Source organism: Miniopterus schreibersii, assembly GCF_964146895.1.
Source record: "Miniopterus schreibersii genome assembly, chromosome: 20".
In the NCBI taxonomy this organism is placed as follows: domain Eukaryota; kingdom Metazoa; phylum Chordata; class Mammalia; order Chiroptera; family Miniopteridae; genus Miniopterus; species Miniopterus schreibersii.
In genome coordinates, this window is record NC_138122.1 from 17,300,141 (window position 1) to 17,322,362 (window position 22,222).

At 37.8% G+C, this 22,222-nt stretch overlaps 1 protein-coding gene across 6 annotated transcripts in view; it reads left to right on the forward strand.

Moving 5' to 3' along the window:
• The window catches only part of TTC28 (tetratricopeptide repeat domain 28), a 463,914-nt gene that overhangs the window by 265,904 nt on the left and 175,788 nt on the right, over positions 1–22,222 (forward strand). The window contains exon 6 of one of the 6 annotated variants that reach the window (XM_081123100.1): positions 13,202–13,267. The exons of the other annotated variants lie outside the window; for them this stretch is intronic. Within the exon in view, the coding sequence (XP_080979226.1) occupies positions 13,202–13,267 (66 nt within the window). The remainder of the gene's footprint in view (positions 1–13,201; positions 13,268–22,222) is intronic. 6 annotated transcript variants of the gene reach the window in all.

The following is a 22,222-nucleotide window of genomic DNA, read 5'->3' on the forward strand; positions in this document are numbered from 1 at the left end:
CAGTTACTCGGCCCAGAATGTCAGTGGTACCACATTGAGAAATCTTAGTCTAGTAGCAGTGAGAGGTGATGGGAGTGGAATAAGATCTCAAGGAGGATTAGCATCTTCAAGGTAGTTGCTTCAGGAGAGGCTATTCGTTATATGTTGTCAGGCAGAGGAAGACTAACCGTTGGGAGTCTGAGGTCCTCAGTTCCATCAGAATATGCCCATATGTCTTCCCTGTTTGTTTTAGGGTCCCGTTTCTTCATAGTCATTGCCGTAATTAGTTTTCAATAATCTAAAATCTCGGTTCTGAAAATAGGGCTTCTTTCAGGACAGTCATAGAAACTTTCTGGGCTGGGAATTTGAAGTGCTAAGCTCATAATTTTCTTTCTTCAAGTTTTTTACCATACTTAAGCAACCTACCAAGTCTACAGCCTTGATAATCTGTTTTCGTTTATATGGCAGCAGTTTCTTGGTTATCCAGTGTTGTCCTTTATTGGCACTTGAGTTCAGGTGACTACAGGTAATACTTTTATAATCGGTTGTGCTACTATATGCAATACACTGTCAGCATTCTATTTAACACGGGCAACAGGGTCACTAGTACCTTTAAGTATAATCAGATTAGGGAACCAACTCTAGATTCCTTTTTGTTCTCTTACCTTGGAGCTCCACTTTCAAGACTAATAGTTATACCAGTCATGCAAGCAAATCCACTCCCATGTTAGGGGGTAGGGATTTTATGTAGAAATTAGACCTTATACAAATGTGGGAATAGCTAAGGAAATGAAGGCCCAGAAATGGGTGTTGGAGGATCAGTGAGAAAGTCCCTACTCTGCCTTCCTTAAGCACTGGCACAGGTGGACAAGTTGGAGCTTGCAGAGGAATCCAGGAAGCTGAGCATGTCCAGCTGTTGAAGTCGGGTTGTGAAGGGAGAGTTCATGGAGGGGCCTGTGGGAAGCTGTTGCCTCTTTGTAACTACTGGCAAGTATCTGGGGATGGACCTCAGACTGCTGTTGGTCAGCAAGGCCAGCAGATAAGAAGAAAACCTGGATGTGGAGCGAGGAGGAAGACAAGCTTGAATATACCAGGCACCTCTCTATCTCTTCATGATCATATTAGACCATTAAGACTTTCAAAGTATTAGCTACTTCCACCTCCCAATTTCTTACAAGTTCCTTTTTTTGGCCTGAAATCATATCATACAAGGAAGGGGATTCTAGGCAACGTAGTTCCAAGAATAATCAGGTTAATAGTGGAACATATATGATTGCAGTTTTTACATTTTTATCTATGACCTATTTTGAGTTTATTTTTGGGTATAGTCTGAGGTATGGATTGAATTTTACCCTTTTCCAGAAGCTATCCAGTTTTCCTCATCAACATTTATTAAAAAGTAGATCTCTGCCTCAGTGCCTTGAGATGCTACCATTATCATATTCAAAATTACTGCATGTACTTGCATCTGTTCTGGACTTCGTATTCTGTTTTATTGTTCATTTTGTCAGTTGAAGTGCCACTACCACACTGTTTTATTCTGGAGACTTTTAATGTGTTCTATCTTAGAGGGCTAGTTTTCCTTTATAGCTTGGAACTTCACTTAAATCAGTGTTTCACCTTGAATATTAGGAGAAAGGTAAAATTTGAGATTTAGAGGTCAGTTAACTTTGCCACTGATTACTGTGGACTTTCACTGAGAATGAAACTGCTTTTCTATATAGAGTTAAGTGAAGGCAATAGGCCACACCTCAAATGCTAGTACAGATGTTACTTCCTTCCCTGGTCTTTGTTCTTGCTGTTTTAGAATGGAAAACAAAACAAACCAAACCAGTAAAACCAATGAGGATATCATGAGAATAACTGGAGGAGCAGTAAAGTCTGGACTAAAAAGAGTGATCTGGAGACTGGTGGTGGCTTTGACACTGACACTCTGTGACTCTGGGAAAGTTGTTTTATCTCTTTGGGCTTTGATTTCCCATTTGCTAGATTAAACACCTCCAACAGTCTTTCCTTTTCTAATATTGTATGACATAACCTCATACTGTGTATCAAAAAGCCTTGGAGAAGAAGCACTTGTAATATATATTAGCCCCTTCCTTGGAGATAAAGACATCCAAGAACTCAACTTGGAGGTAATTATTGTCTATCAATAAGTATAGTTCAAGAGCTTGTTACATATAAATTCACAACCCTGCTGGAAGAAGTAGGCATTATAGTTCTAATTTAGAAGTAAATTATATATGTGTGTGTGTGCTTTCCTAACATGTCTCTTAAGAGTTCAAGGATTTTATTCACCCCTTTGTTTTACTGTGTATAGATAAATACTTCAGAAGATGTCAGCCTGTCCCTAATTCTGAATAGTCTTGAAGTTAGGAGACGAGACCAGTGTAATAGAAATGGAGTTTTGGATTCTGGTGAATTCCCTTTTCCCTAATACTTCAGCAAATTCTTCCATTGTCATTTAGCCAATGATGTATTGGACTGTAGAATGCACATTAGTTATGGCTTCTTGTGCTCTTGTAACAAATACGAAACACGGCTTTGAGTAGGATGATGTATTGCTGGTGAATTTTTAATGTCTGAACAATATTTGGAATACATATGTTCAACTAGGTAATCAACCCCTGGGTTGTTTTATTTTTCACTATTTTACTAGTTATATAATGGACACATATTTACATACTGAACAATATGGCAGTATTCTAGAAGAGTGTATATAAATAGTACATTAATCAAAATGTATGCATTTTGTGAGGTATAGAGACATGTCCTTGTAAAATTAAAATATGAGCATAATTATGTGATATATATGTATATTTATATATAATTACAATTTAAAAGCAGGAAAGTATGAGAAAAGTTACCCAAAACTCAAATATAAATTTGGAACATTTTAGACTACTCTTTCTACCAATGTGCTTGATTTTTCTCCAAAATTATCATTGAAAAAACCCAGAATTTTAATGGTTAAATAATAATGTATTATTAATAATTATAAAGCACTAAAGGAAATACAATTAAAAATTAAAATGAAAAAAATTTAAGTACATAAACAATGTTATATTATCATGGGAACCCCAAATAAAAGAAAGAAAAAAACATTTAGTCATAAATCTGCAAGAGACATTAGTCAGATTATTCATGTTTTCACACTAATTTTTCATCTTGAGCCACATACAGGTGTCAGTCCTAGTTCTACCACTCAACTGGTTATTTAATTACATTGAGTCTCAGTTTCTTCACTTGTAAAATGAAAATTGTACTTCTTTTGGTTTCAAGAAACAGAAATTTGTGAAAAGCATGTTAAGAGAAAGGGAGTTTATTATGAGGATACATGTACCTTGGAATGGACCAACAGCTTTCTCTATCCAGTGGGCCAGTTAGTGTCTCTGCTGAGATCTCTGCTGCTCTCTGAGAATCATTCTATTATTTGGCTTTTCCATGAGTGCCTATGCCCCAAAGGCTACCTCATGAAGCCTCTCTTTTTATGCATCCTTTCAACTTTGACTTTACTCTTAACTGCCTCATTCTCTTAATATTTATTAGTTAACATTCCTGAAAGTGGTTTAATATGATTGGATAGAACTCTTTTTTTCATTCCAGACCACAAAACAGGTCATCGGTCATCCAATTGATTGGCTGTCTTTCAGTCAGATGCCTACACCTGGTTAAATCAGCTCTGATGGGGTGATTGAAATACTGTGGTACTCAACATGGCCAACTGTGACTTTCAGCAGGGATGAAGAAGCAGTTGCCCTTAAAGAGGACTTGCGGACTGGCATTCCCCATGTCTGATATAAGAAAACTAATACTTGACTTACATGATTATAGGTTAATAATTTTAAAAAATTATCCATGGCTCCCAATTCTCTGCTGGATACTTTCTCAAGCATTATGAACTACTGTGGTCCCCTAGGTGTATGAATCTAGAATAACTATTTAAGCCTTGCATTGAATCAGAAAGAGAACTTCTCTTTCATTTTCAAGATGTTGATTGATACTTTAAGTTTCATGTAAATAAATTAAACCATTTTCCCATGTTTCTTTGCTTTTGTCAAAGCTGGAATTAATGTATGGTTAGAAGGTAAAAATGATCTGTTGGTTGACTTCTTTGATTCCTTGGAAAAACAGGTATCTCCCTGCCAGACATTTATTTTCATGGACGTTCCTAATGGCCATTCCTGGTCTTTTAGAGCTGAGTTCCTGATGGCTCTTGCTTAGCCTTTCCCCATCAGCCATGTGTAAACAAACATTCCACAATCCACCCACCCCCATAGGACTTGTAAACCACACAGAACCCTGAGCTGTTCCCAGCCGTGATCTACAGACACCAGCCCCTCTTGTATTGGGTTTATCTTGTAATTCTAGGAGTTAGAAGAATTACAGATACAATCTGTGTGTTTTGACCCCTGCAAGAATTTAGAATTAAAATTTAGAAATAGGACTCTAGGCTTATTCTCCTGCCTTGTGTTCAAAACCCAGTCTCAGATGTTCTCTTTGAGTTTCCTTAGCTCCTGTATTCAAGCACCTATGATATTATATGTTTACATATGTTTCTCCTCCTATAGTCAGTTGGTTTCTCAAGTGCAGAGACCATGTTCAGTTAATCTGTGTGTTCTCCTCTGTCCGTCTCACACTCCTGCTCTGTCTCTAGCACAGTAATATGTGCTGGGTTCTGTAGTCAACATTTGTGAACAAGTAGCTGAAAGAAAGCTAGAGATACTAACTTCAGAACATACCTAAATGAGAGCAAATGGATCACCAGTGTTATATACTAATATTTATTATAATTCACACATATATCTCTCTTACAGATTTTGCCTAAAACTCACAAGAAGAATAGAGTCATGAGGTTAGACTTCCTATTAGGTTGTTTTTCTTGGCTGAGGAGGCTAAGAATCCTGGAATTGGAATGAATGAGAGCTCAATAGTTTGCAGTTATGGGAAGCTTTTCCTGCCCATAAAGAAAAACATTTGATTCAACTCACTCTTGACTTAATGTTCAGACCCTTTCCAGTTGGCACTATAGGGCATACTTCCAAGAGAAAATATCCCATTTCTGCTGAACCCCTCACAGCCTCTCTCTGTGTCCCAAAATATTAGTATATACAAAATAAGCCCCTGGATTAATCTGTCATGGCCTGTGAAGGGAATGCTGGGGAGGCATCTCCTTTGAAGACTCTCCTGTGATGTCTGGATATGAGGTTAGAATAAGAAGGTTGTTTTCTAGGCACTGAAAAGACAACTTCCCCCTGGTGTGAAGGTGCAGTCCTATGTTGCAGTCACCTGTGAATGGATTGTAATAAGTCTTGTCTGGATCTCTTGAGTGAGATTTAATAACTTGCAGAAAGCTTCAGCAGGATCAATAAGCCTTTTACAGCCAATAGAGCTCTATGCGTACTGCTGCCAGTCCACAAGAAAGTCTGCCTTGGCCTAGCTGGAAAGGGCCTTTCCGGGGCCAAGGATATTTGCTTTCACTCTTTGGCTGTGTCTCTTATACATCATACTGCCACTTGGGCTGCTGTGACCATTGCAAGTAGAAAAAAAGCCCACATTTTTCTTTGTCAGGTTTTGTTACCTTTCACAGTAGAAGTGACACCAGTCAGAATCTGCTGTTGTAGGATGCATTGCAGGCTACTGCCACAATAGCTGTTTTCATTCTCTCATTCCAACTGGTGTCTGTCATCTGGTGACCAGGCTGGAGAGCAGGTTCCCACTATTTGAATGTTCTGTCTGGAGCCCAGACACATTGTATGTGTGCATCCTATTTATTACCACATCATGAGGCAGTCATTAGAATTTTGCTCTTTAGAGTTTTCAAAAATTTTAAGCATCTCAACATGTTTCAGGGGAAGACATCATCATTTATATCTGGTACAAGAGGAAATTTTTGAGAAGTTGGGCTGTGTCTAATCCAGAATGCTCAGAATGAGGCTTCAGAGTTCTTGCCATCCACCCTGAGTGATCATTCTTAACCCCCGATTCATGTGCTTGGAGAATGGAAGGGGGTGTGGGGATAAGCTTTCATGACTAGCAGCCTTTAGGAACTTGCTTTTTGCCTCTCACCCTACTAAACTGTAAATAGCGTTGGTTTGAGGACCCCTTGGCTTTAATGATACAATCTTAAATAAATAGAATGAGAAAATAATGAAGTTAGTTGAATCTGGAGTGTTTAAATAAGCTAGTTGGTTTCATAGTTTATTTGTTTACGTTAGAATGGGCTCAGGTGAATTGAATAGTTTTAGAGTTGGCCTTTGCTGGGGACAGTTGCTAGTAGTTCATTATGATAGCTGTTAAAAATTAATTATCTTCTTGAGCTACTTGATCTCTCTTATATTAGCTAGCTTAACTTAATTTTTTTGGTGTTTTAAAGCCAAATGGAGGGCTAATTTGTTCTTTGCGTGAGTTTTAAAGGTAGTAGATAATCTATTCAAAATTTACAAGATTAGCTATCTTTTCCTTTGAAACTAACTTTATGATCTTACTGGGGGTTGCTTTTGTTTTTAAACAGTCTGGAAAATACTTATATTTTGTTTGTTGATTTAAATAAAAATTTAAAAATAGTTCCTACCAATAGAGAGGAACCTTCACTATCTGAGAGTGACTCTCCTCAGATCTGGGGTGTAATCTGGGCATGTCTACTTTTTACATTCTGTTTTTACTGTGATAAAACATAACATAAAATTGATCATTTTAACCATTTTTAAGTGTACAGTTCAGTGGTATTAAGTTTATTCACATGTTGTTCAACCATCACCACCACCCATTTCCAGAACTTTTCATCTTCCCAGTTTAAACACTGTGCCCTTTTAACATTAACTCCCTATTCCCCTCCCACCACCTTACCAGTCCCTGGCAGCCACCATTCTACTTTCTGTATCTGTCAATTTGACTACTGTAGTTATCTCTTATAAGGTAATTGTATACTTGTCCTTTTGTGTCTGGCTCATTTCACATAGCATAATGTCTTCAGGATTTATCCATGTAGTAGCATGTGTCAGAACTTCCTTCCTTTTTAAGTATATTAGATATATTAATATTCCATTGTATGTATACTACATTTTGTTTATCCATTCATCTGTGATGGACATTTAGGTTGCTTTCTACCTTTCGGCTGTTATAAATAATGCTGCTATGAACATGGCTAAAAGAATTAAAAGCAGGGACCCGATATCTGTTCAGGATTCCTGCTTTTAATTCTTTTGGATATATACCCAGGAGTGGAATTGCTGTGTCATATGGTAATTCGGTGTTTAACTTTTTGAGGAACCACCGTACTGTTTTCCACAGTTGCTGCACTGCTTTATATTTCCACCTCAGTGCACCAGGGTTCCAATTTCTCCACATTCTTGCCAGCACTTTTTATCCTCCCTCCCTCCTTCCCTCTCTCTCCCCCCACCCCTATCTCTTTCTTCTATATCAAATGGCTCTATTATAAAAGGAGAAGGGTCTCAAATAAATGACTTCGGCTTCCACCTTAAGAAATGAGAAAAAGAAGAGCAAATCGAACCCAAAGTAAGCAGAAGAAAGGAATGATAAAGATCAGGTCTGAAATCAATGAAATAGAAAAAAGAAGAAAATATGAAAACCAATAAACCCTGAAGCTAGTACTTGGGGGAAAAAAATCAATAAAATTGATACTCTAGTCAGACTGGTCAGTAAAGAAACAGAAGACACAAATTACCAATATCAGAAATGAAAGAGCAGACATCACTGTAAATATTAAAAAGGTAATAGGGAAATGTTATGGTTATGGGAATTTATGCCAGTACATTAAGTAACTTAGGTGGACTGGACAAATTTCTTGAAAGATGAAAACTACCAAAACTCACTGAAGACTAAGTAGAGTACCTGGATAGTCCTGTATTTCCTAAAGAAACAGAATTGATAAATTGGACTTTATCAAAATGAAAACTCCTTTGTTTTGAAAGATACTGTTGAGGGGTTAAAAAGAAAACAAACAACACACTTTAATAGCTGGCAAAAGAGGTGAACAGATACTTAAGCTAAGGAGGGCAATGAATAGCAAAAAACGTAAAAGTATGCTCAACACCAGCAATATTTAGAGAAATGTAAATGTAAACCCTGCATGCCTGTTAGCATGGCTAAAATGAAAAGATTGTGCCAAGTTTTGGTTAGGATGCGGAAGTGCTGGAATTCCCATACGCTGCTGCGAGTGTAAACTTGTACCACCACTTTGGAAAGCAGTTTGGTAGTTTCCTAAAATCATTAAACATATACCGATAATACTACCCAACCATTTCATTCTAGGTATTTACCCTAGAGAAAAGAAGGCATATGTCCACACAGTGACCTGTACATGAACATTCATAGCGGCTTAATCTGTAATAGCAAAAAACTGGAAACAATCCAAATACCCCTCAACAGGTGAATGGATAAACAAGTTGTGGTTATATTCAAGTTGTGGAATGCTTTTCCTAACAAAAAGGAACAAACTATTGAAACATGTAACAACATGGCTGAATCGCAAAATAATTAAAATAATTATGTCGGGTGAAAGAAATACCCCTCCCCACAAAAAGAATACATACTATATGATTCCATTTATATACAACTCTAGAAAATACAAACTAATCTTCAGGCACAGAAAGCAAATCAGTTGCCTGGGGATGGGGCCAAGTGGGGAGGGGCTAAAGGCAGGGATTACAAAGTGGCAGGAGGCAACTTTGGGGAATGATAGGATATGTTCACTATATGGCCTGTTGTGATGGTTTCAGAGGTGTATACATATGTCAAAGTTTATCAAGTTGTACACTGCAAAATATTTTTTATTTTATGTCAGTTTCCTCAGTAAATAAATTGCATGCTATTTTGAATTATCTGTGCAATTCTGCCCTTCTTCAGATCATTATTATACTTTCCCATCGTATTTGTGTTATTGTTGGTTCATGGCAGATAAGTCAATCTTAATTTGAACAGTTGATTGGAGACATTTCCCTAGGTGGAAGCAGGAACGAGTAACTTGGGATCATGGAATGAAAATATGAGGCACTCTTGTTTTTTCAGTGAGATGTGGCATAGTTGTGAGGTTTATTATGGGATCATTAATGTGCAGACTGTAGTTTAAGGAGCATGGGGTTTGGAGGCAAAGAATGCGTATTTTTTTCATTTGCTGGTTCTTACTAACATTGAATATGTTTGTTAACCTCCAAGCTGCAGTTAACATTTTAGGGTTTAGGACAATTGCTGTGAACACATTTTTTTCAGGAGTCAATTGTTTTAAGTGAAGGAACCTCCTTAAACTAATATAAGCAAAAAAAAAAAAAAAAAGAATGTAGTCACAGGATATAGAGGTACATAATGAATTCTGGGGCTGGGAGTTCAGTGGGACTCTCAGGAGGGACTAGAACAAAGATGATTTCACTCTCTCAACAGTATTCCCTCCATCCCCCCTTCCTTTCTTCCTCCTCCCTCCCTACTTCCCTAGTTCAGAACCTTCTGTTTCTCTGTGCACATTGGCCAGACATACAGCCATCCTGAAACCTAGCTCTACCTCTGTCTCTAGCTCCCAGAATTGGTTGCTAGCTCCTAGTTGTCAGCAGAAACTCTAGACTCCCTGAAGCCTGATAACAAATTCTCAGAAGAGGTCATCTGACTCAGCTGGGTTCTGGGGTCCATTGAGGTATAATGAGCCATGGCTGGCCGTGGTTGGAAGGGTAGAGTCATGTAGCCCACTGACTAGGGGCTTTGAGAACAGATTCTTGAGAAGGGCTCAGACGGGCACATTAAAAGCTACATGTATTATAGAACCTTGCTATTCCGTAGACCAGCATTGTCAGCATCACTTGGGAACTGGTCAGAAATGCTGAATCCCAGACCCTGTATTTTTACATGACCTCAGTTGATACACATGCACACTGAAGCTCAAGAAGCACTGCTTAGAGCAGTATTTCCCCACCTGGATCATTCTTTGTGGTGGAGGGCTTTCCTGTAGGGGGTCTTGCAGGATGTTTAGCAGCACCCTTGTGCTATACCCAACTAGCTGCGAGTAGCAACCCCCACCCCTACCCCACTTGAGACAACCAAACACATTTTCAGACATTACCAGTTATGCCCTGGTTGAGAACTACTATTATAGAGGATTAAAAGAAATAACATGTAAAGTGTTTTATAAACTATTAATATGTGTACAAATATTAGTCAGTTAGATGGGATTTGCCCTCCAGAAGCCAAAGGCCATGTAAAAGGGTAGGTTTACTATCAGGATTTAAGTGAATTTTTCTTTCTTTATTATATGAGGTTTTGTAACACTCTTACACACATCACTGCATTAATTTATAAAGAGCCATTTCTTTTCATTTTTCTGATACAGTGGTAAAATATTTATTCACATGGATGTCATGTACCCATTAAATCTTAGCTACTTATTTAATTGTATTTCTTTTTTATAAAATACCTTTTGTCATTTAACAGTGAGACTCTTTCAAAGAAATCTCTTTGGGAAGTTTTTTTCTTTTCTTTGGGAAGTTTAAGCTCTAATCATTCAGGAAGTTCCACTGCTGTGGCCAACTGTGGAGATGTAAAAACAGATCAAATCCAGTTCAAATAATTAAGTTCTAATGCACAGATGTTTGAAGCCCATGCAAATGGATTGTAGAAGCCAGAATCATTACAATAGCTTTCCTTAAACTTTTTAACAGTGAACAGTGGAAGTAAATATTTTCTCAATTTCAGTTTCTTTTTTTGGAGAAGTAAGCCAAGTATGCTTTCTAAAGAGACTTTGCTGGCTTCACCTAATGTGGTTTAAAAGTTCCTTTTTTACATCCTTAATTACTTACTTATGCTACTATATAAATTCTGTTCTTGGAGGAAGGAGTCTGTTGTAGTAATAGCATTGAGTAAGCTTTCAGTGAATATTTGTGGAATGGAAAGAAGGAAGGATCGAAGAGCAAGCAGACAAGCCATGAAGGTACAGGACATGCTGGCTCTGACCGACTATCCCCATGGAATGCACCTGCTGTGTTCAGTGTTGTGCTGAGAGCCTCTTGACAGAAGGGCCTTACAGTTCCTGGATATGTTCTCTCCATAAGTCTGACTCTAAGGACATATTAATCAAATTAATTCTTTTTTGTCAGCATGTTTAATGCTTGTCCCTCATTAGGAATGGAGCTCTTTGATCGTCGTAGGCCAAAGGGCCATTTTAAAATGCGGATCTATACATATTTTAAAATAAAATGAAAGGATCTGTGCATAATTTGTTCCCATTTCCACAGTTTAATATTCGTATTATGGGGCTGAAAAGGGATCATGCAGATTAGCTGAGACCTTGTTTCCAGCCACTCCTTCTTGGGGTCATTTTGAGCATTAACAATCAGATTTGAAGGATTCATTTCAACTTACAGTCTTTCACCATAGAAAAGAATTGACTAATACTGTTGTGCATGTCTGAGGATGATGAATAGCCCTTTTCTTTCTTGCCCAATAGAAGGTAGCTAGCTTCAGAATATTTCTTAGTGCTGAACTCAATGGCTGGACTCAGAAATATTCATTGCTGTGTCTGCTATCCAACTTTGTGCTTGTACATTAGGTTTAGTCATTAAAATCTCACATGCAAGTGCAGAGGAAGCCATTCTCACATGCAGAATGAATTTTGAAGAGGAAATACTTTTACTTTAGCTTCGACACTAAAGATACCAAGTGCCAAGGCTTATGTTTTTCTTGTCAGCAAAGGGAGAGGGACTTAAAATCACCTTCAGGTCATGTGGATTTTCTGGGTTACCCACAGTGGCAGCTGTGAACTACACTTGGGATTTTCTCTCTTTTTAAAACATGTGGGTGTTGTGTTCTGCTTTACCTCTCACATCTGGTGATCAGAGCTCAGGGTCAACAGGGGAAATGTCTGACTGTGCACGCAGATTTGCAGTTTGTCCATAAAAGATTTAGTGCTGTTTTTTCAGCCCTCTATGTCAGGCTTCAACTGCATTAATGCTCATTAAAGAGCAGCAGTTATGTGAACCCCATCAATATTGCAAGAAGTGGGTTGTGTAGCAGGGGGATGAGAGGGTGTCGGTGAGGGTGGGGGAATAGAATTAGGCTCCTAAGGCAAGATCAATAAAGCATGATTTAATTGCTTCCTGTATTTGTTATTCCAATAATTTTTATTGAGTAGCCATGAGATACCAGCCACTATTCCAGGTGTTAAGGATATAAAGTTAAATGGATAGATAAAGCCTTTTTCCTCTCATACTTATAGTCTATGAGGGTAAAGACAGTAAACAATCATAACTTGACAGGTGCTACAGTAGAGGCCTGGATAGTGGGCACATTTTAGAGGATGGAACATTTGAACTGGGTCCTAAAAGGGAAATAGGAATACTTCAGATGGAGACGGGGGATATAAGGCTCACCAGAGTAAACAAAAGATAAGTCTTAGAGGCATGCAAGTTCATGCCTTGTTCAGGACATGGCAGGCCGTTCTAGTAGTTTCAACCTAAAGAGTGTCAACATGGAGGAAGACAAGACTAGATGGGCAGACTCAGGCTGGATCATGGTGGCATTCATACCATACTGTGGATGTAGACTCTAACCAGTGTTCTAAGCAATGGCAATCTATCAAAGCCAGCTTCTGTCTTCTCTTAGCCAGCACCAGTATCTTAAAGTTCAGCCTTACCTAAACAAGTCCTTCACCAAGTCAGTCTCTGGAGCAAAGGTGGTTCTGGGTTATCAGCTCATGGAATCTAGAACTAGTCTTGCTTCCCTAAACTGTGGTATGCCCAGACACTCACACCCTCCCTGAGCTCTTTTACTGGACCCTCACTCTATTCTTGTTTACCTGGTCCTTGTGACAGCCTTTTTTTTTTAAACCAATGTGTTTTTTTGTGTGTGTTTTTTTTAAAAGATATATTTTATTGTTTTCAGAGAGAGGAAGGGAGAGGGAGAGAGAGATAGAAACATCAATGATGAGAGTCATTAATTGGCTGCCTGCTGCATGCCCCCTGCTGGGGATCAAGCCTGCAACCCTGGAATATGCCCTGACCGGGAATTGAATCACAATCTCCTGGATCATAGGATGATTTTCAGCTGCTGAGCCATGCTGGCCGGGCATGACTGGGCTTTTATCTGGTTTCCTAATCAGATTTCCAGTTCCCAGAACTAGAGGTTGCTCTAGGCCTCTGCCTTCTCTGGTAGAGCCCAGATACTGAGTCTATCTCTTACCAGTCCCCTTCCTTGAGCCTAGATTCTTCCTTCCATGTTCTAGCTGCTTGCTGGGATCCTGTTGCATCTGACAGCTTTCCTGGAGCCACACTGTTGTCACCTACTTACTGTGAGTGCCTGTTAACTCTTAACAGTTGTACCCAACCCACCAAGTCGTACCTCATATAGCACTACTGTCTCAGTTCTCACCTGGATTTGTTGCATCTCTATAGATATAAATTTTTATTGATAATAGGCTTATACTCCTCCTCCATAACTGTCAAATTAATTAAATTTTCTCACCTTGATCTTGGCTTTTGTCAACTTCTTCTTATTCCCACTAGCCACATTGCATGCTCCAGCGTATCTGTGGTAAACACACTCTTAAGGTGGTCCCATGACCCCTGCTTCCTGGTTTCATACCCTTGTATGACCCCCTTCCTTGAGTATGAGCAGGATCTGTGACTTGCTTCTACCAATGGGATATGGCAAATAGTGACAGAATGTACATGATTCTTTGTATGTGATTATCTCATACAAGATCATAATGCCCATCTTACTAGAGTCTCTCCCTTGCTGGCTGTGAGGGAGCAAGTAGCCATGTTGGGAACTCCTTGTGGCAAAAAACTGCAGGTGGCCTTGAGGATCTGAAGGCAGTCTTCATTGACAGCTAGCAAAAAATTGAAGCTCTCAGTCATATAACTGCAGGAACTGAATGCCACCAATAGCCACAGGAGCAGAGAAGCTCTTCCTTCCCCAACTGAGCCTCCAAATGAGAACCTGGGCGTGATACACCCTGATTGCAGCCTTGCAAAGGACCCAGTTAAGCTGTGCTGGGACTCCTGACTCACGGAACTGTGAGATAATAAATGTGTGTTATTTTAAGCTACTAAGTCTGTGGTAATTTTGTTACGCAGCAGTAGATAACTAATACAGTGTCTCAGTGGAGCAAAACAAGATACGGCAATTAGAATATGTGTTCTGGAAACACTTGACATCTGGTAATTAGATGTGTAATTGTGCTTTATTAAACATTTTTTTCCCTCTTCTACTAACATTCCTAAGAAAATGGGAAATTTTTATTTTCTACAAGGAACTGGTTCATCACTTTAATTGTCTCATTCCTGAAACAGGTGTCCTATATAAAGGACACCAGATGGGATCCAGCAGCTGGAGTAGGAAAACTAAAATCACAGAGTTTATATTGAGTGCAACCTTGTGTGTAGCAGAGAACAAAGGAAAAACAAATGAATTCTTAGAGATTTTCTTGCAAGTGTTGGAGAAGGTGTCAGTAGTATCTGAAGTGCAATAATAAATGGTTCAGGATAAAATTTGCCATCACTTTTGAAGTTGAGACAGTTTACAAATGTTTATTGGCAGAAAATATAAACATTTGTCCAAAGCATTTTAAAATCTCTTCATTTCAGAACAGTATTAGATTGATCTGTTATTTCTGCATCATCTTGATAGTAATTTATCCATTTGTTGTTAGTTTTTCTGATCTTTGATTGTTTAACTTCTCATGGCTTTTGCATATGTGCAAAAATGGGATAATTTCAATTTTATGTTGGGGAAAGAGAGTTAAAAATAACATTTTGTGAACACCTACTAAGTACTATGCTACTTGTTTCAAATCTCATATGATCTTCACAGCAGATCTATGAAATGGGGTTATTTTTAAATCTTCATTTTGTTAAGACCAGAGAGGTTAAGTAATGTACCCAAGAGCACATAGCTAGTATGTCTTAGAGACAAAATGTAAATTCTAATGACTTCAATAATGTTTTTCCTCTACATCTGCAGTTCTTTTTTTTTTTTTTTTTTTTAATATATCTTTATTGATTTCAGAGAGAGGAAAGGAGAGGGAGAGAGAGAGATGGAAACATCAATGATGAGAGAGTCATTGATCAAGCCCACAACCCGGGCATGTGCCCTGACCGGGAATCGAACCCCGATCGCCGGGATCCTAGGTCGACGCTCAACCGCTGAGCCACGCCCAGCCGGGCTACACCTGCAGTTCTTAAAGTCTAATCTGTGGAACCCCTGTTCCCTGAAATCCTTTCAGGGAATCTATGAGGTCAAATTATTTTCATAATAATACTAAGATGTTATTTGTGGGCTTTGTTTTGTTTTTTAACTGTGTTAATGTTTGTTCTGATGGTACAAAAGCAATGGTGGGATAAACTGCTGGTGCCATAGCATGAATCTGGGCACTAGCACCAAGCTGTTCTAGAAGTCATTATACTCTGTACTGTTGTAAACTTTCAGTTAAAAGGGGGGAAAAACAGTTTCACTTAAGAATGTCCTCAATGAAGCAATAAAAACAATTAATTTTATTTAAATTCTACCCTTCAGTACATACCTTTTGACTATTCTGTGTGACCAAAGGTGGTGTGTATAAATCACCTCTGGTGCATACCAACCAGAGTACCATGCTTGTCTCAAACCCAAAGCACTGGTGCAGTTGTTCGAGTTGGAAGCTGAGTGGCTGTTTTTTCATGGAACATATTTTTTTATTTGAAAGAATGACTCACAGAAAAACTGTGATTATACAGACTTGATTATATGGAGAGATTTCATAAAAAATGAATGAGTGAAATAAAATGAATGAGTGAGCCTGTCACTTCAAAGAAAACAGTGCTTCTTGCCAATTCAAGGTTTCAAGGAGAAATTAGAATTTTAGAAAACTTGTATTCACCATTGTGATTGTGAGCTTGACAACTTCCTAGTATTTAAAATTTTTCTGATGAGATTGGTGGCGAGTTTTTTGATGTTGTATAATGAAATGTGTCAACATTTAGAAGATCTATAAACTCAGCTAACAGTATTTTCAAATAACTAATGTCTGATGTTACAAAGTCATGAGTAGGTGAAAGATCCATTCAAAATGCAAGATAGACCAATGCATTTTAATGTAACAGGGTACAAAAAGTTCGTTGATACAGTCTCAGATTCTTTAAAGACTAATATTCACAATTTTTTTCCAGTTACATATCTGTGTGAGGCTGGATTTTACTCTTATATTTCAGTCCAAACAACATATTGCACCAAATTGAATATAGAAACAGATACGACAATCTAGCTATTTTCTATTAAGTAAACATTAAAGATTTTTTTAAATATAGTGATGTCACTCTTCATTATTTTGTTGTTTTAGAGGATCTAGTTACTTTTCATAAAAATGTTATTTGTATTAACCTATAATGGATTTATAATTTTTAATAGTAAGTATTTAAAAGTTTTCACAATATTAATTTCTCACATATTAAATATTGAAATGTAAACCCTACATAAACAAAAGCTCTTTAGTGTTGTATTTGTTAAAAGTATAAAGAGGTCCAAAGACCAAAAAGTGTTTTTAGAACTGATGCTTTATATTCTTTTTCTTGTTACCTACATGTCTATTCTGAAACTAAAATGAAGTGTTATAAGCAGACTAACTTGATAAGGCACTTTAAAGATGCATAATCCTGTCACTAATGATGATGAGCCTATTTCACCTTTATTCTAACTATTAGCTTGATTTTGCTGTTGAGAAAGAAATCTCCTGATGATATTAGAAGATTATATACAATTACCACTTTCCTCTATCACTGCAATTTCTTTTTCCTAAATGGAATCCATAAATTAGACATGACTTGGCTGAACTGATATAAATAGGTGTGTGATGAAACTTGTTTTATATTCATGTCTGAATTTATTGTTAAGTCATTTGTAGATTTTTCTGGCAAGTTACACTTAATTTTAATGGTGTAAACTGTAGACTGTTTTACTGACCAGTTTAGGTAGGTTGCTATCAAACTTGCCATTGAAAGAATTTACTTAGCTCTGCAGTCTGGAAGCAATATAAATTGGGGTTGTTATTAACCCCCTTCCATCTTTCTTGTATAGTAGAGTGATTCTTGGGACCACAGATTTAGGAGGACATGCATCTTGTGTAGTCAGCTTTTGGGAGCAATGAATTCTCTAACTTGGACCATTTAATGACACGTAATGAATACGCTCAGACTGCCTGCAGCAAATATCTTGTCTATATCTAAGGGTATTTAATATTTTCTCCACACTTGAGCTAAATGTTTTCATTACTTAGAGTCTATATTAAATTAATATTTATTGTCATCAACATCTTTAGTGGACCTCAGGATCAATAACAACTTTGTGGAAGCTGCCAATATCCTTTCTTTCTCATTGACTGCCTCTTGCTTTTCTTTATTCTTTTTTTTAACTTTCCTTCATATATAAATGAGGTTATGTAAGGCATATACATTCATTCAGCTTAGCAGGATTAGGAAGAGCAAGGATGATATAAATACAATCTATTCCCTACTACACCCCATTTTGCAACACATAACTCATGTGTTACCACATACCTCACTCCAAATACCTTATGGCTAAAGGAGAGTTAGACTCATTAATGAGTTTATGCACTGAAGGCTCAGCCCAGGCTCACCTCCTCTCCAAAACTCTTTCTGACTTTCTTTCCGTACCCCCTCACTAAACCCAGTCCAAGTTGAATTGATCACTCCCTCCTTCATGCTCTATTTCAACTTTTTTCCAAATCAGCTATGATAATTACTGCACTTCTTATGTGCCAGGTCCCCATACTGTACTGGAAACTCTTCAGCAACAAGGGACCATGCCTCATTCATTCATTTTGCAAATGTTGAGGGTCTCTCTCTCGTAGTTGCTGTGCCATCTGCTGAGGATGCCTGTCCTCTCACAATTTAGGCATGTGTGTCCCCAGCACCTAGCCCCATTGGGTCTGCTATATAGTAAGGGCTTAACAGAAAATGTGTATTGAATGGTACCATGCTTTTCATTCACAGTCTTTTTTCTGGTATTTAAGTTTTCAGCCACTCAAAATGTAATGAACTTGTACTCTGTGTAAGTCTAACATTTTTCTCTCTGATTTCAAGGGATCTTTTGTATATAGAGTAAGAAAAGTTAATAAAAAAGTCTTGTATTTGCACTATGCCCAGTGATTAACAAGTCTTTTCCCATACCTATTTCATTTGATTCTTAATTGACATACACAAAGCTGCACATACTTAATGTATACAACTTGATGAGTCATACCCTTTTGTTTTCAGGGTATCATCACTCTTCCAGAAGAGTTTACACTTATAATCTATATGCTTTATTTAAGTGCATATTTACACAGAGCATTCCTAGGTCCTACACCAGGTGCAGTGTGAGCAAGGCCAGTTCCTTGATGGAGAAAATGAAGAACATTCCTGTGTGTTCCCTGAGCCATGTCTCTGTCTTCAGCTTTACAGTGTGTCTGCAGCCCACCCTTTGATGTTAATATTGATGGTTCTAAGACTAAGTTAAGAAAATGTTAAGAAATCTTTTTCTTCTTTATACCCATTTTGTTCTAGGTGCTCTGCTATGAATTTACATAGTTAAGAGTCTACAAGGGCAGGTAGCATTGGCCTCATTTTATAGCCTGAATAAACTGAGGCCCAGAGATAAAATAACTTGTCCAAGGTGATGAATATTAAGTAGTAGAGCCAGGATTCATTTCCACATCCTTCTGATTCCAAACATGGCCACTTGCCGTTTTTAGTATGCCATGCAGCGAAGGATAGTGTTTCAGGATCACTGTTTTTTGAGTCCTTTTGTGTTCCTCTAGTGCCATGCTACAGTGATTTTGGGGATGAATTAACCCATAGTGATAATACGATGCCACAGAAATAAAGAACTATTTATTGAAGGCCTGTTTTTGTGCTCCTTTCTATAGCCACTCAGCCCCCACAAAATCAAGTGGCATCCTCTTCAAAAGGCTTAGTGACTTGTTATTTGCACTCAGAATTTTCCCCATAAGGGCACTACATTCAACTCATACATAACCTCAGTAATAGATAATCCCCAACTGGGACAATCTAAATATCATTTACATTTGGAGGATTGTCCCAAATTTACGTTCCTAATAATATTTTATATTATCCAGTGTTGAAATGTTAGAATGAATTACTTGTCTTGACTAGTCCTCTTTGTCCTTCAAGTTTTACTGCCTTTGCCCCTCCCTTTCTTCTGCCCAGAGTATAGACTCTTCCCCATTATCTGTAACAACATGAGTCACTTGCACTTAAATTATTTTTGAAAGGCTGTTTCTTGTAATAGTGCTGAGTAAAGTACTAATGAGTACAGCAACTAGAATGTAGTATGGCTCCCAGGGTAGAAACAGGTCAGTTTTCTTTTTCTGGCTTCCCCATAGCCAAAATTCAGTGACTTTTCAAATCCCTGTTGAGAGGACCCATCTCTTTTGTTTATGAAGCCCTAGTGCTATTTAAGGCAAAATGCAGCTTCTAGATCTTAAATGATTTAACAGAGATAATACTAATCAGAGCTCATCTACTGCAAGGGACATATTAACTAGATTTGTACATCAGCAGAGTAGGCTAAATTTTCCTTTATGGCCTAACGTCTGAGCAATATGATAAACTAGGTTCTCTTATACTAGCTGTGGACACTTAACTGCTGCTTGGGCTAGCACAAATATTGTAATTAGCATCGAATGTTATTAAAGTAGAAAGATGATTAGAAAGTGGATCCATTATGATACATCTCCATAGAGTTAAAGAACAAAAGATTTGGAGGTGCTGTATGACCATAACTTGTGTCAGAGCCCACAAAGAAATCTGAGGCTAGAGCATTTGTTAACCAAAATCTTTTTAGGTTTTTCCCTTCCTTCTGTAAATACATTTATTTATCATCACTTACCAGTCTGTGATTATGGGTTTTTGTATTTTAATTAGGAATTACTGCAAAGTATCTCACAGCTGACCCAAAGCTTAATTAGAATAATCACGGGAGTAGATTTTGCAAGCTGGCTTGCAAAAGGGACTTAGTTTGAATTTTAAAGTAATGATGTGCTTTAGATCCTGGGACTCTAACCTCTCCCTTACCCAATTTCCAGTAATGTTCACTCTTTCTTGACATCCTGTGGCTGTTTAGGTGTTTGTGCAGACAGGATCTGTGGTGTCCCTCTTTTACTCATCAGATACTTATACCTTAGCATGAATCAGTAGGGGGAAAATCAATGTTATTTCATGAAAATCAGTGTGTTACTTCTGCCAAGGTGTTCTTTTCAGTTAAGCCTCATCTCTAATGGTGAAATAAATGATTTTGTGGCTTGTTAAAGGAATTCGTGCATAGGGAAACGAAGAGGATTTGGGCTTATGTGGACTCCTTCCCTGATCTAGGAAATCATACCTTAATTTCAGAGCTGCTCTCAAAAGTTTAATTTGCTTGTTATTGAATTTATTGGAATACAGATTTCAAGTGCACAAGTCAATAAAACATCATCTGCACACTGCATCCTGTGCCCATCGCCTCAAGCAAAGTCTCTTTCTGTCTCCATTTCCACTCCCCCCTTTGCCTACCTATTCCCCACCCTGCTTTCCCTCTGGCTATCTATTTATGTGTTTTTAATTTGAATGTATTTATCCCATCAAATGTCTTATTTTGTTGTTCACGTAACAACTTCTTCATTGAAAATTCTCATTTAATTCATAACAGTCAAATAGGTCAGTGATTCATCTGTCTAATATTTTTCTATGTTAATCTCAATTCCCTCAGTCCTTTGGAAACCACTAGACAGAGGTGTTATTTTATTAAAATTTAATATCAACTTGACCCTGGAGTGTGGGCAGCCAGGCAGAGTTATCATCAGGTGTAAATTCTAGTCTGGGGTTCAGGTACACATGATCTTTTTTGGTCTTGTCACATGTATTAATTCCTGTGCTGCACCACCTTGAACAGAATTTCTGAGAAAAATGAGTCTTAAGAAATTTGAGGATATTTTTAAGGAAAAATATCCAACTCTACTACAGAGAAGTGAATGAGGGTGAATAAAGTCATAAAATAAAAAGTCATTGTTACTGTATCCTTCTGCAAGGTTTAAACTCTTTTTATTCCCTGTTTCAGTCTAAGAAGGAGCAAAGAAACGTGAAACACTACAGGTAATATTTCACAAGGACTCTTATGATGGAGATAAGGCCAAAGTGAGTTGGTTGTATGCTCTCTGCTAAGATCATATTTTACCTGGAGCACATATTAGTTTTGGGCATTTGGCCTGAAATCTAAGAGACTAAATAAATAATAAATAATTTTAAGAGAGGGGTAGGGAACATGCAACTAATAAAGTAGTATTTACTGCTACCAGGAGTCCTCATCATTTAGACATTTAATTTTCTTTGAATAAGAGTGTAGATACATAGCAGTGTTTTTCTAGTGTTCCCTGTAGTGTGTAGCATTTATGAGTGCTTAATAAATTTTTATCATAATTAATATCCCAAATGGTTGGGATTTTCTCTGGGGATGGAAGGACTAGAGGCTTAGGAATCTTGGGAAAGATTAAATGTGTTTTTTATGTTACTGTTTGGCTGTGTCTGAGGGCAATCCTGATTTCCTGTGTTTCTTGCCTCAAGCCCAGTTCTGTATAGCAGAGTAGTCGTTTGGTGGAGTAATGAGTCAGGCTAGTGTTTGTAATGTTGGATACATGGTGTGAGAAGAGCATGGACTTCAGAGTTAGACAGACCTGGATTTGAATTGTAGTTCTATTGTAGTGTAGAAAATGGAGACAATCCATTTTTCTTGCAGGGTTTATATGAGAATAGAACTAATGCATGTAAAGGACAAGGCATAGCAGAGGCTTCTGATATTAGCTATTACTAATACCCTTTAGATAGAGATATTGAATCCATGTGGACACCAGAGTAAACACATTGGCCTACTCTCAGGGATAGTTGCAGTTTGCATATTGGCTAATGTCCCATCACAGTGTACCAAGTCCTGATAGTCCTCAAGTTCAATCAGCACATTTAAAAATTTATTATTTTTTCAATTACAGTTGATATTCAATATCATATTAGTTTCAGGTGTAAAGCATAGTGGGTAGACATTTACATATATATACATATATGTGTGTGTATATATATATTTTAAAATATGTTTTTATTGATTTGAGAGAGAGGAAGGGAGAGGGAGAGAGAGATAGAAACATCAAGGATAAGAGAGAATCATCAATCAGCTGCCTCCCTCACACCCCAAACTGGGGATCAAGCCCAAAATCCGGGCATGT